General features: G+C 43.2%; 1 protein-coding gene across 3 annotated transcripts in view; it reads left to right on the forward strand.

The window, feature by feature from the left end:
• LOC140198879 (transmembrane protein 50B) overlaps nucleotides 1–18909 on the forward strand; it is an 81657-nt gene that overhangs the window by 16125 nt on the left and 46623 nt on the right. For all 3 annotated transcript variants that reach the window (XM_072260063.1, XM_072260062.1, XM_072260064.1), the window contains exon 2: nucleotides 8310–8482. In XM_072260063.1, the coding sequence (XP_072116164.1) occupies nucleotides 8384–8482 (99 nt within the window). In that variant the 5' untranslated portion in view covers nucleotides 8310–8383. The remainder of the gene's footprint in view (nucleotides 1–8309; nucleotides 8483–18909) is intronic.

The raw sequence follows: 18909 nt of genomic DNA on the forward strand, positions 1-18909 counted from the left end.
TTTCGGCTGACGGCCAGTGGACTGCAGAGGCCAAAAGGCTGGTGCCTTCCATAGATGAGGCAACTCTTCAGATGGAGGTCTTGAAAATGGGAACATCTGATTTGCTCAAAGCACAACACAAGGACATTGGGGTAAGTGACTTTTGGATCAACGTGGTTCCCCAAGCTCAATTCAAAAACACGAGAGCTATTGCAATGCTCCTACTCACACTGTTCCCCTCCACGTACATATGTGAGTCATTGTTTTCTTCAATGCACTCTATCAAGAACCAGGACAGAAACACACTCCAATGCACATCTTGGCCAGTGCCTCAGGATTGCCACAACATAATACAGGCCCGACATCAGAAGGATTGCCTCATCCCGTCGCTGTCACTTCTCTCACTGATTGGTGAGTGAATCAATTTATTTTTGTCAATTTTATTGTGGTATAATAATATTACAACAACAATAATACTGGTAATTTCATTTATAGCTACACTTCATACTTCAAATGCTGCATAGCTTAATAAAAAAGAACAAATAGATTAAATGAGAGAACAGAAACAGTGGAAAAGTTTCCACAGTACTACTAAAACTCTTTGTGTGGAAGAGAAGTGGTGAAGACTACCAAGTTTAGTGGATGTGTGTATTTTAAGTCCCAGATGTGTTCTCAGTGTGACAGCTGACAGTTGTGATAGCTAGAGTCATAATTAAATAGTTGGTTTTGGACTTAATTTTGTTTCAAGAGTGCATTTTTTTTTCTTGTGTGACCCACAACAGAGGCTTTGAGAATCCCAGGCCTAAATTATTATTACTTCTGCTGCTGCTGCCGCCACCACCATCTGCCCATAAAACAACTTACTGGTGCAATGAAAAAAAAACCTGGTCGTTTTGGCTCTTGGCTTGGCATGCTTGACATAATTTGGCCCTTGTGGAAAACTAATTGGGGAACCCTGCTGTATATATTTTGAGAAAATGTTTTTGGTAGTGCCTGAAATTTTCCATACCATTCACCATTTACATCTCGTACTTGCTTTCCTAGGAATTTTGTATTTACTGTAAACATCTGTCATGTTTGCAGTGGCTATACAACTAAAATACTTGATAATTGAGGTCCACTAATACACTTCAACTGACTACAATATGTATATTGCTGATTTCTTGGGAATAGAATGTTGCACTTTCCTTTATCTCAAGTATCCAGAAATAGAACATTGAACTGAACACGTCCATTGGTCCACAATGTGCTGACGTTTTAACCCACTCCAAGATCAATCTAACCCTTCCCTCCCTCATAGCCCTCCATTTTTCTTTCATTATTGTGCCTAAGAGTCTTTGAGATGCTTTCCTCCAATCACCTTAAAAGTATATGCTCTAATTTTAGCCATTGTCACTCTGTGAAAGAGGTGCTGGCTGTCCATTCAATCTACATCTCTTACCATCTTTGCACCTCTTACCAAGTAACAGGAATTCTGCAGATGCTGGAAATTCAAGCAACACTCATCAAAGTTGCCGGTGAACGCAGCAGGCCAGGCAGCATCTCTAGGAAGAGGTACAGTCGACGTTTCAGGCCGGCCTGAAACGTCGACCGTACCTCTTCCTAGAGATGCTGCCTGGCCTGCTGCGTTCACCGGCAACTTTGATGTGTGTTCCTCTTATCAAGTGTCCACTTGTCTGCCTTTGTTCCAGAGAGAAAAGCCATGACGCTCTCAACCTTTGCTCATATGCTTTGTTTTCTAATCCAGAGAACATTCTGGTAAATCTCCTCTGCTCTCTCTAAAGCTTCCACACTATTCCTACAATGGTGACCAGAACTGACCACAGTACTCCAAGGTGATCTAATCAGAGACCGTAAGACACAGGAACAGAGTTGGGCCATTCGGCCCATCGACTGTTCTGGCATTCCATCTTGGCTGATTTTTTTTTTTATTTTATTGAGGTACAGCATGGAATAGACCCTTCCAGCCCTTTCAGACACACTGCCAAACAATCCACCAATTTAACCATAGCCAAAGCACGGGACAGTTTACAAAGACCAACTAACCTACTAACCAGTGCATCTTTGGACTGTGGGAAAACCTAGAGGAAACCATGTGGTCATGGGGTGAACATAGTCCTTACAGGCAGTGACGGGAACCTCTCAACCCCCATTCTCATGCCTTCTCCCCATAACCGTTAATGCCCTTACTAATCTAGAACCCACTTCTGACTTTAAAAATGCCCAATGATTTGGCAGATTTATAGAGCTGCAACATTATCTTGTGGCTCTTGAACTTAATCCCTTCACTAACAAAGGCCAACACCTGTTTAACCACTAATCAACTTGCATGGCAACTTTGAGGGATCTATGGTCTTGGACCCCTAGATCCTTCTGTTCCTCCATACAGTTAAGAATCTTGTCATTAACTTTGTATGCTGCCATCGTTCAGCATTCCAAAATGTATTACTTCACACTTTTCCAGATTGAACTCCATCTGTCACTTTTCAACCCAGTTCTGCATCCTGTCAATGTCCTGTCATAACCCACAACAACCTTCTACACCATCACAACACTACCAACCTTCATGTTAACTGATAACTTAGTAACCCACCCTTCTACTTCCTCATACATCCCAGAACAGATGCTGTGGAACAGTATTAATCATGGAACTCCAGGCAGAATATACTCCGTCTACCACCACCATCTGCCTTCTGTGGGCAAGCCAATTCCAAATCCACACAGCCAAGTTTCCCTGGATCCCATGCCTCCAGACTTTCTGAATGAGCCTACAATTTGTCATACATCTTCCTAAGATTCATATGCATTATATCCCTGCTCTACCTTCCTCAATTTGTTTTGTCACTTTCTCAAAATGTCAGTTAGGCTCATGAGGCACAATTTGTCCCTAACTCAAATCCAGCTATGCTTCTCCAAATGCTTGTAAATCCTGATTCTAAGATCCTCTCCAGGACTTTGTCCGCTGCTGATAGAGACTCACTGGTCTATAAGTCCCAGGATTATCCCTATTTCCTTTCTTGAACAAAGGAATAAATTTGCCATCCTCCTATTGTCTGGTACTATTCCTGTGGCCAGTGAGGTCACAACAGTCATTACCAACAGTGCAGCAATTTCTACCCTCATTTTCCCATAGTAATTTAAGGTTCATCTCATTCAGCCCCAGGCATTTATCTATCTCAATGTTTTTCAAAAGTTCCAGCACAGCCTTTTTCTTAAACTTTACATGTTCCAGCACATTAGCCTGTTCTACACTGACTTCATGTTTATCAAGGTCCCTCTTACTGTTTAATACTGAAGTAAAGTATTCATTAAGGATCTCCCTTATCTGACTCTGGGTATGTTTCCCTTTTTCTTCCCTGAATAGTTCTACACTTTCTCTACTCATCCTGCTGTTCTTCAATTGCGTCTGGCTATTCTCTAATCCTGTTGCCAAGGTTTTCTCATGTCCCTTTCTAGCTGTCCTAAATCCCTCTTAAACTCTTTTCTGACTACTTTCTAATCCTCAAGACCCTTGTCTGATCTTTTTCCCACCCCCTAAACCTTAAGTAAGTTTCTTTATTCCTCATGGCTAAATGTTCTACCTTGCTTGTCACCTGTGCTATCCTTCCCATACTTCAATGGGACAAACCTATGCAGAACCCAGTTCAAGTGTTCCCTATACAACATCCACATTTCCATTGTACATTTCCCTAAGCACATCTGTTGCCAATTTGTGCTCCCAGGTTCTTGCATTAGAGCATCATAATGACCACAACATCGTAGATCCAAGTACTGATCCATGCTTTTAAGTTTATCGCCTGTGTTCCTGATTCTTCTTGCATTAAATTAGACACATCTCAAACCACCCAACTAATTGCATTTTTGCTCTATTCACTGCCTATCCTTCTTCGCTCTGTCTTTGCACAGTGCATCGACCCTTACATCAACTGCTCCCATCATCTGACCTTTCACTCTGGTTCCCATCCACCTGACAACCTAATCTATACCCGCCCTAGCAGCTCTAGCAAACCTGCCCTCAAGCACGCTGGTTCCTCTTGAGTTCTGTACAGCTCCTGCCTTCCACAGAAGAGATCCCAAAGATGGACAAATATGACACTCTGCCCATGCACCAATTCTTCAGCATATCATTAAAAATAAGAAATAAAAATGGTGGTAGGCCATTTGGCACCTTGTGTCTGCTCCACCTTGTACAGTTGCCAAACCTGTTTTCTGAACTATTTCCCTGCTTGGATCTGTTTGTACAACATGGGCAATACTATCTGAATCATGTAAGGATAATGTAATGGGTGAACAATGACACATATTGTTCATAAAAGAAACTGTTCTGCATAGCTCACATACACTATCATTGAGTTGTTGTGTTCACTTTAAGAGATGGTATCTGATGTAATGATGTCAGTATAAGGCAAACAACAGGAATTCTGCAGATGCTGGAAATTCAAGCAACACACATCAAAGTTGCTGGTGAACGCAGCAGGCCAGGCAGCATCTCTAGGAAGAGGTGCAGTCGACGTTTCAGGCCGAGACCCTTCGTCAGGACTAACTGAAGGAAGAGTGAGTAAGGGATTTGAAAGTTGGAGGGGGAGATCCAAAATGATAGGAGAAGACAGGAGGGGGAGGGATGGAGCCAAGAGCTGGACAGGTGATAGGCAAAAGGGATAAGAGAGGATCATGGGACAGGAGGTCCGGGAAGAAAGACGTGGGGGGGGGGGGTCCCAGAGGATGGGCAAGGGGTATATTCAGAGGGACAGAGGGAGAAAAAGGAGAGTGAGAGAAAGAATGTGTGTATAAAAATAAGTAACAGATGGGGTTCGAGGGGGAGGTGGGGCATTATTCTTCTCCTATCATTTTGGATCTCCCCCTCCCCCTCCAACTTTCAAATCCCTTACTCACTCTTCCTTCAGTTAGTCCTGATGAAGGGTCTCGGCCTGAAACGTCGTCTGCACCTCTTCCTAGAGATGCTGCCTGGCCTGCTGCGTTCACCAGCAACTTTTATGTGTGTTGCCAGTATAAGGCAATTGTCTTTTAGTTTGTTCGTAATAGAAATAAAGGGCTGTGGCTTTTGTTAAGAATATAAAAGGATCCTTGCATGCTTTTATTCTCATAATCATACGTTGGTGACTCCAAAGTTCTCGGACGATTCCGGATTTACTTAATGACGTAGACCAACACAGTCAATTTGAAGCTGCCTTTGTTTTAGAGCAACACGCTACCTCATGGTTTGCACAGGTTCATGCAGCAAGAAATCACCATGGACAAAACTGAATTTTCCCACGTCGTAGCATCACTAAGGAGTTCCACTACAGCCAGAGTGGTGAGTCTACTAAAAGATCTTCCTGTATGTGGTAAATGTGTCACTCTGAAAACTCGCCTAATACAGACTTCTGGACTGTGGGTCTGAGTGTGCCAAACAGGTGATCTCCTTGCCTGGCCAGGGTGACACTGAGCCTTCAGAACTAATGGACCACATGCCATCTCTCGTGGGCAGTCACCATCCTCCTTTTATTTTTAAAGAACTCTTCATGCAACAACTGCCTGATCAAGTTCACACAGCCCTTGCCAATACACCTGTGAAGGGCTATAAGGAGCTTGCTAAAGTGGCCAATAGTCTACACTCAGCCAGACAGATACATCGTTCCTCCTTTACCTATCTTAACAAGCCCTGTCAGCAGAACCTCCAACAGACTTGTGCCTGCAGCTCTGAACTAGACAATGCTGGGTCCATGTTTTTACCATGCATTCTTTGGCAAAAAGCCAAGAGGTGTGGACCACCATGCAGCCTTGATAGTGGGTTCCAGCTGTCATCTGTTTGTTATGGACATCCTTTCAGGGCACCGCTTCCCCTGTGACATGGGTGCTCTTATGAGTGTGCTGCCAGCATTGCCCATTGATTATAAGGCAGAGAGCGATGGACCCTCACAGGAAACGGCCAACGGCAGCAGGATCCTGACTTGCAGGACGTGACTTGTGATGCTCTGCTTCAGTGGACAGTGTTGCATGTGGGACTTTTGGCTTGGCTGAAGTTGCTAGACCACTGCTCAGTGCAGATTTCCTTTGCACCAAGGTACCATTAGTAGATCTTGGGAACTGCCGCCTGTGGATGCAAAGGACTTTGAGTTGTTACTCTGCTCCCCCAGTAAGTTCCCCACGATGACTCTGTCACCTGCGTCACCACATGGGAATTCACCGGCCTGCTGAGCGAATTCCCTGCCCTCACCATGTCCATGTTCTCCACTGCAGCCACAAAACATGGGGTCGAGCGCCACATTCCCATAACTGGCGCGCCAGTCCATGCCTGTGCACGTAGACTGGACTCAGAAATGCTGCCCAGTGTGAAGGCAGACTTTAAACATGGAAATTCTTAGCATTGTATACAGGTTGACTAGCTGTTCACCCCTACACATAGTGCTTAACTCCAATAGTGATTGCGAACCAAGTAGCGGTTACCAGCGGCTTAATGTGGCCACCACTCCTGGTCCCACATATTTCCTGGCATGTTTAGCTGGAAAAATATTTTTTGCTAAAGTGGACTTAGTGACGGGCTACTTGTGTGCATTGAGGACATTCCCAAAACTGCTGTTATAACCCTGTTTGGCCTTCTTGAATTTCTGTGAATGCCATTTGAGCTAAAAAATGAAGTTCAGACTTTCCAGCGACTAATGGACTCTGTTAAAAGACTTAGATTTTCTTTTTGTTTACCCGAACGACAGACTTGTCACCAGCGCATTCAAAACCGAACGTTTATCACATTTCCACACACTCTTCAAGTGCTTAAGCCAACGTGGGCAGTCTGGGTTGTCTACCATTCACCTTCTATGCCATCCCTGCCATCAAAGTCACCACTGTTAGGGACTTTCCATTGCCTCGCACTACCAAAGCACTGCAAGAGTGTTTAGATATGGTGAATTTCTACCACTGTTTCATTCCATGTGCTGCTGAACTTACAATCCCCTGGTATGGTGCCCTTAAAGGCAGTTCCCCTTATTGTACATTTGAGTGGTCTGTGGACATGATCGGTGCATTTGACAATACCAAACGAGCTCTTTCGAATGCGACCGTACTGATGACTCGGACCACGCTGTGGGTGCTGAGCACAAACGGAGGCATGTGGCAGCCACTCACCTTCAGCTGACATCTTGACACTCTTCTCCCCACCACCACCAAAAGGAAGTACAGCATGTTTGACCACAGTCTTCTCTGTCTCTACTATCTGGCTGTTTGCCATTTTTGTTTTCTACTGGAGGGTTGGCATTTCACAGCATTCAATCACCACAAGGTCCTCGTGCATGCAATGGTCAAAGCGTCAAACGCTGCCATCTGGCCTACATTTCGGAATTCATGACTGATATTCAGCACATCAAAGGGAAAAGTAATGCTATAGCTGATTACCTCTGGCCCGCTGTCGATGCCGTACACATCGGGGTTGACTATGCCAGCCTGGCGGCTGACCAAGCTACCAACCCAGCAGTCATGGGCCTGTAGTTGGCTGACACCAAGACTGAGGATGCAGGAGTTTATCTCCTCTGTGATGTTGCCCTTGCCCCATAGTGCCTGCAAACTAGAGGTGTACTGTTTGTAACTTCATTCATTGCCTCTCTCATCTGGGTGGGAAGGCTTCATAGAATCTGGTTGCTTTAAAGTTTGTGTGGCACTCTCTTAGGAAGGACATGCAAGACTGGAGTGCAGCTTGAGTTGGATGTCAGCGGTCGAAAATTAACCATCACTTTTCGGGCATTATCGGCACTTTTTGAGGTCCCTAAGCAATGGTGTGCCCACAACAATGGGACCTGATTGGTCCACATTTGGAGTAGACCTGATGGGCCAAATGGCCTAATTCTGCTCCTATGTCTTATGGTCTTGTTTTCCTTTCTTAGATAAAGTGCCCAAAACTGCTAACAATATCCCAAGTGAGGCATCACCAGTTCTTAATAAAGCCTCAACATTACATCTTTGAAGCATGCATTTAGTTGTAGAAAATACTGAAAATGCTTTTGGAAAGGGGAGCAGTTAATATTTCAAGTCAAACATTAATTCTGTTTCACTTTACACAGATAAAGCTTCATCTTGTTAACGTTTTCTGCATTTTCTGTTATTATTTCATGTTTTCCAGCTTCTGCAGTTTTTTGATTTGACTGTAAGCATCACTTATTAATGTCAAAAGCAGTCCCTAAAAAAAAAAAAGGGACCTTTTGTTTTAGCATTCATAAATTGTGCACTTCCAAAAGAGGGAATGTTGTATGCATTATTTGCTGGAATGGGGCAATTCCTAGAGAATGGAGAAAGAGATTTTTGGAAAATAAATAATAATTGTGCATTTTTCTTCTACTTAGATTCTGAAGTGATTTTGACGGCTGAAGACACCATTGGTTGAATACTTGGTGGAAGGTCTCAACGTCTCTTTAAAATGGCAGGGTTCCTGGACAATTTTCGCTGGCCAGAATTTGAATGTGTTGATTGGGGAGAAAGCAGAAATACCATTGCATCTGTAGTTGCTGGAGTGTTGGTAAGCTTCATTAATAAACTAAATTGTAAACTTATGAATTCTTCAGTGCTTGCTATGTATAGTTAGATGCCCGGAATTTAAAATACAGAAAGAACAAAATGAAAATTTTCTTGATGTTATTCATGAAAGTGAAATCAAGATGTCAGCAATTTCAGCATATGAGTACAGTGCTTTTCACTTGTCCTGTTACAGTATGTATTTGTCAAATGCAGTTCACTGTCGCCTGTTATTTTTAAACCAGTGAGATAAATTTATCATGAAGCACATTTTGTAATGACAGTTTCATGAGCTATAAACAAGACCACATAAACTATTTGATTTTACGTAGCCCTTTAAACTGGTGAGATGTGAACAGGAGTGTTAAAACTTAACATCAGGCTGGATGGGAATATTAGAATAGAGATCAGTTTTGAGGTTTTTAAAAAAAGGATGAGAAAACTAGAGAAGCAAGGTAGTTTATTGAAACAGTCCTGTATCTGAGCAGTCATACAGTCCATAGGATCTTCATAGCAGTCAGCGAGTCCATTCTCACATACGGATGCGAGATGTGGACACTCACCAAGACTATGCGAAAGACTCTAGATGGTTGCTATACACGAATGCTCCGGATGGCTCTTGACGTGAGTTGGCAACAGCACATTACGAGCGTGGAGCTCTATAATAACCTACCGATGCTCACCACTAAAATCGAGGTGAGAAGACTGCAACTAGCAGGGCACTGTCTACACCACCCTGAGCTACCTGCCAGCCTAGTCATCATATGGGAGCCCATGGGAGGATGAACCCTGGGCGCCCTCCCAAGACTATGGTCAACACACTCCTAGAAGACAGCGGCGCAGCTAATGTAGATGAACTGAACACACTGATCAGGGAGAGGGAGAAGTGGAGAGTCCATCATTGTGCCCGACGCCGGCCCCCTAGGCCTGAGTCGACGTAGTGGTAGTATATCTGAGCCCTAGCATGCAAAAAGATTTTATTTTGTACACGGGCATTGCTGGAAGGCCAAATTTGTTACCTATCCTTAATAGCAATTGAGAAGGTGGTGATGAGCCAGCTCTGTGAAATGCAGTGGTATTCCCAGGGACATATGGTGTTATACAGCTTGCTAATTATTCAGTTGAATTTCTGCTAAATGGCAAGTCCCAGTATGGTGAAGATGACAGACACAACAATGATAATGCCTTTTGATTGCAAGAGTAGGTGGATACATTTTCACATCAGATATTTGATCATTGTCTAAATCTTTTCAGTTACTTGGCTCTCTTTTCACCTCTTGCCTTTATGGTGTCTGGGTCTTGCTTTATGCAGACATTTATTGCAAAATTGCAAATGTCACAAGTTCTGTCCAGTCATCCCCACTTCTGACCTAGTAAGAGAAGGAAGGTTATGATGAAGCAGCTGAAGATTGTTGAGCCAAGGGCATTGCCCTGAGCAACTTCTATAGTGATACCCTGATGCTTGTATAACTGGCATCCAAAAATTCCAGTCATTTTCTTTTCAATTTGGGACCTACCACTGCTGTTTATATTCCTCTTAATACCCATTGACTTTTAAGGCATAAAGCTGTTTTGGTATTGGCAAGAAGAAACTTTATCACCTTGCATCTGGAGTTCATCATGATGTTCCTAGTGAAATGCTAAATAAGCATAGTGAGTAAGTGCCACTTAATACCACTAACAACCTCTTCTAAAAGTGGGAAGAAATAAATGGTGAAATAGATTAAAACCTGAGAATGGAGATTGTGGATGGGTGGATACTTAGGACAAAGCAAGGTTGGAAACCACTCAGCAAAGAAAATTTGGTGCTGTGGATGGAAGAAGTCTCTGCATATATTGGAAGATGTTGATGCTGATTTTAAAACTAGTGTTAGGACACACAATGTCAGTGTAGTTGGGAGAGTATAGGATTACAGGTATAAAGGTGAACTGAGTTTTTGTAAAGTATTAGTTTTTGGGAAGTGGAAGGGTGACCTCAATAGCACCAGAACTGGAGGGGGGCTAATATCTTAGTGGGGACGTTTGCTCGTGCTGCACAGGGGTTGGGGGGCTAATATCTTAGTGGGAAGGTTTGCCCGTGCTGCACAGGGGTTGGTGGTTTAAACTGATTGCGGGGAGATGGGAGCCAGAACAAGCGAAACAGATAGTGGAGTGATTGTGGAGAAAGATGTCATTAAGCCTACCCACTAGTTCAGGAATTAAAGACCGAGCATCGTGTGACTAATGTTTTGAGCTGCACATATTGCAGTGCAAGTATTGAAGGAAAGGCAGATGAGCTTAGGGCATGGATCAGCACATGAAATTATAATGTTATAGCCATTAGTGAATCATGGTTGCAGGAGGGGCAGGACTGGCAGCTTAATGTTTTGGGGTTCCATTGTTTTGGAAGTGGTAGAACGGGAGGGATGAAAGGCATTACTAGTCAGGAAAAATGTCATGGTGGTGATCAGTTAGGACAGACTGGAGAACTGATCTGATGAGGCTTTATGGGTAGAACTGAGGAAAGAGAAAGGTATGACCACATTAATGGGTTTATGTTATAGACCACCCAACAGTCTGTGCGATTTAAGAGAAGCAAATTTGCAGAAAAATCACAGACTGATGCAAGAAACAAAAGGTTGCAATAGTAGGTGATTTTAACTTTCCACATATTGACTGGGATTCCCATGCTGTAAAAGGGCTGAATGGAAAAGAATTTGTCAAATGTGTTCAGGAAAGTTTCCTTCATCGGTACATAGAAGTCCTAGCTACAGAGAGTGTGATACTAGATAAGGGAATAAGACAGGGCAGGTGACAAGTTTGTGTAGGGAAGCACTTTGCATCTAGTGATCACAATGCCATTAGTTTCAAGGTAGTTATGGAAAAGGATAGGTCTGGTCCTCTGGTTGAGATTCTAACTTGGAGAAAGGACAATTTTCATGGTATCAGAAAGGTTCTGGCAGGTGTGGATTGGGATAGCTTGTTTTCTGGCAAATGTGTACTTCGTAAATGAGAAGTCTTCAAAAGTGAATTTGTGAGTCGTTTTTATGTTCCTGTCAGAATAAAAGGCAAGGGTAACAGATTTGGGGAACCTTTATTTTCAAGAGATATTCAGGCCTTGGTTAAGAAAAAGGAGGTGCTTGGCAGGTATAGGCAGGCAGGAACAAATGAGGTACTTGAGTATAAGAAATGCAAGATAACATTTAAGAAGGAAATCAGGAGGGCTAAAAGAAGGCATGAGATAGGTCTAGCAGACAGTGTGAAGGAGAATTCTAAGGACTTCTACAGGTAGATTAAGAGCATAGGACCCAATTGGTCCACAGGAGGAGCAGAGTGGTAATCTATGTGTGGAATTGAAAGAGATGGAGGAGATTTTAAATGGAGTTTTTGTATCTGTATTTACTGGGGGAAGATGGACACAGAATCTATGGATGTGAGGCAATGCAGCAGCAAGGTAATGGACCCTAAACAGATTACAGAGGAAGAGATGTTTGCTGTCTTGAGGCAAATTATGGTGAATAAAACCCCAGCTCCTGGCAGGGTATTCCCTTGGGCCCTATGGGAGGCAAGTGCAGAAATTACAGGGGCCCTAGCAGAGATATTTAAAACATCCTTAACCACAAGTCAGGTGCAGGAGGATTATAGGATGTTGTTCCATTGCTTAAGAAAGACTCTTAAGAATAAGCCAGAAATTTGTAGGCTGGTGAGCCTGACATCAGTAGTGGAAAGTCAGTGGAAGATATTCTCAGGGACCGGATATGTAAGTATTTGGATAAACAGGGATTGATTGGGAATCATTATCATGGCTTCATCCCAAGATACCAGGAAAGTTGATGAAGGCAAGGCAGTGGATGTTGTCTACATGGACCTTAGCAAGGCATTTGACCAGGTCCCACATGGGGGCTTGGTTAAGGAGGTTCAGCCACATGGCATTCAAGATGAGGTAGCAAATTGAATTAAACGTTGCTTTGCAGGAGAGGCCAGAGAGTGGCAGTAGATGTTTGCCTCTGACTGGAGGCCTGTGACCAGTGGTGTGCCGCAGGGATCGGTGCTGGGCCCATTGTTGTTTGTCATCTATGTCAATGATTTGGATGATAATGTGGTAAACTAGATCAGTAAATTTGTGGATGACACCAGGAATGGAGGCTTTGCGAGAATGACTAGCAAAGCTTACAACGGGACCTGGACCACCTAGATAAGTGGGCTGAAAATGGCAGATGGAATTTAATGCAGACCAGTGTGAGGTGTTGCACTTTGGGAGGACCAATTGGGATAGTTGTTGCACAGTGAGCTGTAGGGTATTGAAGAGTGCAGTAGAAAAGAGGAATCTGTGAATACAGATCCATAATTCCTTGGAAGTGGCATCACAAGTTAATAGGGCACATTGCCTTCATAAATCTGTGTATTGAGTACAGGTACTGAGTCGCTCTGGTGGTCCTCTTTCTTCCCCCCCCCCCCCCACTTTCTTCAGTGGCCTTCTGTCTCTTTCACCAATCAACTTCCCAGCTCTTACTTCATCCTTGCCCCCCGCCAGCTTTCATTTATCACCTTGTGTTTCCCTCTCCCCTCCCTCACCTTTTAAATCTACTCCTCTGCTTTATTCTCCAGCCCTGCCGAAGAGTTTCAGTCCGAAATGTCGGCTGTATTTTTTTCCCCTAGATGCTGCCTAGCCTGCTGGGTTCCTCCAACATTTTTGTGTGTGTTAGTGATACAGGAGTTGGGATGTTATGTTAAAATTGTATAAGGTGTTGGTCAGGCCTAATTTGGATAATTGTGTGCACTTTTGGTTACCTGCCTATAGGAAAGATATAAATAAGATTGAAAGAGTGCAGAGAAAATTTAGTAAGATATTGCCAGGACTTGAGGACCTGAGTTTTTGGGAAAAGTAGGGGAAGGTTGAATAGGTTAGGATTTTATTCCCTAGAATATAGAAGATTGAGGCAAGATTTGATAGAAGCATACAAAATTATGAGGGGTATAGATAGGGTAAATGCAAGTAGGCTTTTTCCACTGAAGTTGGGTAAGACTACAACGAGAGGTTATGGGTTAAGGATGCAAGGTGAAATGTTTAAGGGAAGCATGAGGGGAGGCTTCACTTGGTGGCGAGAGTGTGAAATGAGTTGCCAGCGTAAGTGGTGAATGCAAATCTTTCAAACTTAAGAGAAATTTGGATAGGTACATGTATAGGAGGGGTTTGCAGGTCTATGGGACCAGGCTGGTTGATGGTTTGGCACAGACTAGATGGGCTGAAGGGCTTGTTTCTTTGCTGTAGTGTTCTATGACTATGTCTCTAAATGTTACAGGATAGTTTAATTTTAAAGATACTAGGGTGAAATGAAGCTGAAAGATGGTGAATTGATGGAAGCATACATCAAAATCGGATTTAATATCACTGGCATACATCATGAAATTTGTTGTTTTGCGGGAGCGGTGCACTGCAATACATAATAAACTATAAATTATAATAAATATGTAGGCAGAAGAGATGAAACTGTTCCTGAAACGTTGAGTGTGTGTCTTCAGGCTCCTTCCCCTCATTGGTATCAATGAGAAGAAGACATGTCCTGGGTGATGGAGGTCCTTAATGATGGATGCTAGCTTTTTTACGCATCGCCTTTTGAAAGTGTTCTGGATGCTGGGTGTCCATGATGGAGCTGACTGAGCTTACAACTTCCTGCTGCTTTTTCCGATCCTGTAGACTTGTGGAAATAGAATCTCAACTCGGTCAAACACCAAGATTTTAAATTGTCAAAACAGATAGACCTACATGCAAAATATTCATGCCAACAGTTATAAGTGCTAAAGTTGTTTCATGGCTTTAAGATGCTTTGCCAAACCATGGTTTATATGGGGTTTGTAATGTGACCTGGTTTTTTATTAAAGCACATTTGATAACTTTGACTACTGTGCTGTGTTGTGGCCATTGTAGTCTATGAAAGCCAAGGAAATGCATGTTATATTTAATGGTTGCCAATAAAATTCAAACACAACGCAATATTTTGTATAATTGGCTTTTTAAAAATCATTCCTGACCTATTTATCACAATATGTATCCTGGTCACATGGATAAGTTGGGCTGAAAGGCCTGTTTCTGTGCTGTGTTACTTTATCCTCTGCTTTTCAAGGTCATTAGCAGACACTGCTCATCCCTGCCAAATTGGATGGTATCACCGTGTTTACACTGATACTGGTCTGGTATTTTGACTTGTTTTTTGATGGGGTGCTCATATTAGAGACAGCATTCACTCGTATCTATCTGTACAGGGGTTTGTCTTTTAATGTTAAAATGTTGGATTTGGAAAGCATGTGGAATTGAATTGCTATCTCAAGGGTTTCTTCAGGTCCACTGTAAAATGAAGAATCTAATAGCTGTGTGTACACATATAAAATGGAGAAAGAGATTGAACATTTTGAGCCACCTTTAAAGTATTACAAAAGATTAAGGAATAAATTTGAAGTGTAATTTCCTGGGCATCAAACGTGACCCGGTTAATTGTTCGGTCATTATTGAAATTCTTACTTCCCTTGCAGATCAAATATAGATCTATCAAAATAGCTAATGATGTCTTGGGAGATTTTTTCCATTTATAATTAGGACTGATTGTTGCTATTTTTACTCCAAAAAACTTAGACAACAGAATCAACAAATGGCTTGTATGGCTTTACATTAATACTTATGGTTGGCATTATACCAAATCTGTATTCAGTGACAAAGACAGTTTTATTTCATTTACTGTAAGGTAAAGAGTTTAAAAGTAACAATGGAGAAAGAAATTAAAGTAAAATAGTATTTTATTAAAAAAAATGTAGAAAATAATTGGATATAATTAAGAAAATATGTGAAGTCCAAAAAAGAATTGAATTGACTTTATTACTTACATCCTTTGTATACATGAGGAGTAAAAATCTTTACGTTACGTCTCCGTCTAAATGTGCAATGTGCAATTTATAATAAATAGTGTATGCTATAAGACAGTCAATATAACATTGAAATGCAGTTGTGTCAGCATGAATTAATTAGTCTGATGGCCTGGTGGAAAAAGCCTGTTGATTCTGGCTTTTATGCTGCGGTACCGTTTCCCGGATGGTGGCAGCTGGAACAGTTTGTGGTTGGAGTGACTTGGGTCCCCAATGATCCTTCGGGCCCTTTTTACACACCTGTCTTTGCAAATGTCCTGAATAGTGGGAAGTTCATATCCACAGATGCGCTGGGCTGTCTACACCACTCTCTGCAGAGTCCTGCGATTAAGGAAGGTACAGTTCCCATACCAGGCAGTGATGCAGTCAGTCAGGATGCTCTCAATTATGCCCCTATAGAAAGTTCTTAGAATTTGGGGGCCCATACCAAACTTCAGCCTCTGAGGTGAAAGAGGCGCTGTTGTGCCTTCACCACACAGCCAGTATTTTCAGATCACGAGTGAGTTCCTCGGTGATGTTTATGCCAAGGAACTTAAAGTTGTTCATCCTCTCAACCCCAGATCCATTGATATCAATAGCCTGTCTCCATTCCTGCTGTAGTCCACAATCAGCTCCTTTAACATAGAACATAGAATAGTACAGCACAGTACAGGCCCTTCGGCCTACAGTGTTGTGCCGACCCTCAAACCCTGCCTCCCATATAAGCCCCCACCTTAGATTCCTCCGTATACCTGTCTAGTAGTCTCTTAAACTTCACCAGTGTATCTGCCTCCACCACTGACTCAGGCAGTGCATTCCACGCACCAACCACTCTCTGAGTAAAAAACCTTCCTCTAATATCCCCCTTGAACTTCCCACCCCTTACCTTAAAGCCACGTCCTCTTGTATTGAGCAGTGGTGCCCTGGGGAAGAGGCGCTGGCTATCCACTCTATCTATTCCTCTTATTATCTTGTACACCTCTATCATGTCTCCTCTCATCCTCCTTCTCTCCAAAGAGTAAAGCCCTAGCTCCCTTAATCTCTGATCATAATGCATACTTTCTAAACCAGGCAGCATCCTGGTAAATCTCCTCTGTACCCTTTCCAATGCTTCCACATCCTTCCTATAGTGAGGTGACCAGAACTGGACACAGTACTCCAAGTGTGGCCTAACCAGAGTTTTATAGAGCTGCATCATTACATCGCAACTCTTAAACTCTATCCCTCAACTTATGAAAGCTAACACCCCATAAGCTTTCTTAACTAGCCTATCCACCTGTGAGGCAACTTTCAGGGATCTGTGGACATGTACCCCGAGATCCCTCTGCTCCTCTACTCTACCAAGTATCCTGCCATTTACTTTGTACTCTGCCTTGGAGTTTGTCCTTCCAAAGTGTATCACCTCACACTTCTCCGGGTTGAACTCCATCTGCCACTTCTCAGCCCACTTCTGCATCCTATCAATGTCTCTCTGAAATCTTTGAAACACCACCAACCTTTGCATCGTCTGCAAACTTGCCAACCCACCCTTCTACCCCCACATCCAGGTCGTTAATAAAAATCACGAAACGTAGAGGTCCCAGAACAGATCCTTGTGGGACACCACTAGTCACAATCCTCCAATCCGAATGTACTCCCTCCACCACCACCCTCTGCCTTCTGTAGGCAAGCCAATTCTGAATCCACCTGGCCAAACTTCCCTGGATCCCATGCCTTCTAACTTTCTGAATAAGTCTACCGTGTGGAACCTTGTCAAATGCCTTACTAAAATCCACATAGATCACATCCACTGCACTACCCTCATCTATATGCCTGGTCACCTCCTCAAAGAACTCTATCAGGCTTGTTAGACACGATCGGCCCTTCACAAAGCCATGCTGACTGTCCCTGATCAGACCATGATTCTCTAAATGCCTATAGATCCTATCTCTAAGAATCTTTTGCAACAGCTTTCCCACCACAGACGTAATATAATTACCCGGACTATCCCTACTACCTTTTTTGAACAAGGGAACAACATTCGCCTCCCACCAATCCTCCGGTACCATTCCCATGGACAACGAGGACATAAAGATCCTAGCCAGAGGCTCAGCAATCTCTTCTCTCGCCTCGTGGAGCAGCCTGGGGAATATTCCGTCAGGCCCCGGGGACTTATCTGTCCTAATGTATTTTAACAACTCCAACACCTCCTCTCCCTTAATATCAGCATGCTCCAGAACATCAACCTCACTCATATTGTCCTCACCATCATCAAGTTCCCTCTCATTGGTGAATACCGAAGAGAAGTATTCATTGAGGACCTCACTCACTTCCACAGCCTCCAGGCACATCTTCCCACCTTTATCTCTAATCGGTCCTACCTTCACTCCTGTCATCCTTTTGTTCTTCACATAATTGAAGAATGCCTTGGGGTTTTCCTTTACCCTACTCGCCAAGGCCTTCTCATGCCCCCTTCTTGCTCTTCTCAGCCCCTTCTTAAGCTCCTTTCTTGCTTCCCTATATTCCTTAATAGACCCATCTGATCCTTGCTTCCTAAACCTCATGTATGCTGCTGCCTTCCTCCTGACTAGATTTTCCACCTCACTTGTCACCCATGGTTCCTTCACCCTACCATTCTTTATCTTCCTCACCGGGACAAATTTATCCCTTACATCCAGCAAGAGATCTCTAAACATCGACCACATGTCCATAGTACATTTCCCTGCAAAAACATCATCCCAATTCACACCCGCAAGTTCTAGCCTTATAGCCTCATGATTTGCCTTTCCCCAATTAAAAATTTTCCTGTCCTCTTTGATTCTATCCTTTTCCATGATAATTATAAAGGCCAGGGAGCGGTGGTCACTGTCCCCCAGATGCTCACCCACTGAGAGATCTGTGACCTGACCCGGTTCATTACCTAGTACTAGATCTCGTATGGCATTCCCCCCTGGTCGGCCTGTCCACGTACTGAGACAGGAATCCGTCCTGGACACACTTAACAAATTCTGCCCCATCTAAACCCTTGGAACTAATCAGGTGCCAATCAATATTAGGGAAGTTAAGGTCACCCATGATAAGAACGCTGTTATTTTTGCACCTTTCCAAAATCTGCCTCCCAATCTGTATCTCTGTTGCTACCAGGGGGCCTATAGAATACCCCCAGTAGAGTAACTGTTCTTGCAACATTGAGGGAGGGATTGTTTTCTTGACACCACTGTGTCAGGGTGATGACTTCTTCTCTGTAGGCTGCCTCATTATTATTTGAGATTAGGCCAATCAGTGTAGTGTCATCTGTAAATTTAATTAGCAGATTGGAGCTGAGAGTGGCAACACAGTCAAGGGTATACAAAGAGTAAAGGAGGGGACTTAGTACACACCCTGAGGGGCAGAGGTGAGGGAGCCCACTCTTAAACCACCTGCCAGCGATCTGACAGGAAGTCCAGGATCCAGCTACACAAGGCAAGGTAAAGGCTGAGGTCTTTGAGCTTCTTATCGAGCCTGGAGGGAATTATGGTGTCGAATGTTGAATCATAGTTCAAGAACAGCATTCTCACATAAGCATCCTTTTCCAGA

Source organism: Mobula birostris, chromosome 6 (assembly GCF_030028105.1).
Source record: "Mobula birostris isolate sMobBir1 chromosome 6, sMobBir1.hap1, whole genome shotgun sequence".
Taxonomy (NCBI): Eukaryota; Metazoa; Chordata; class Chondrichthyes; order Myliobatiformes; family Myliobatidae; genus Mobula; species Mobula birostris.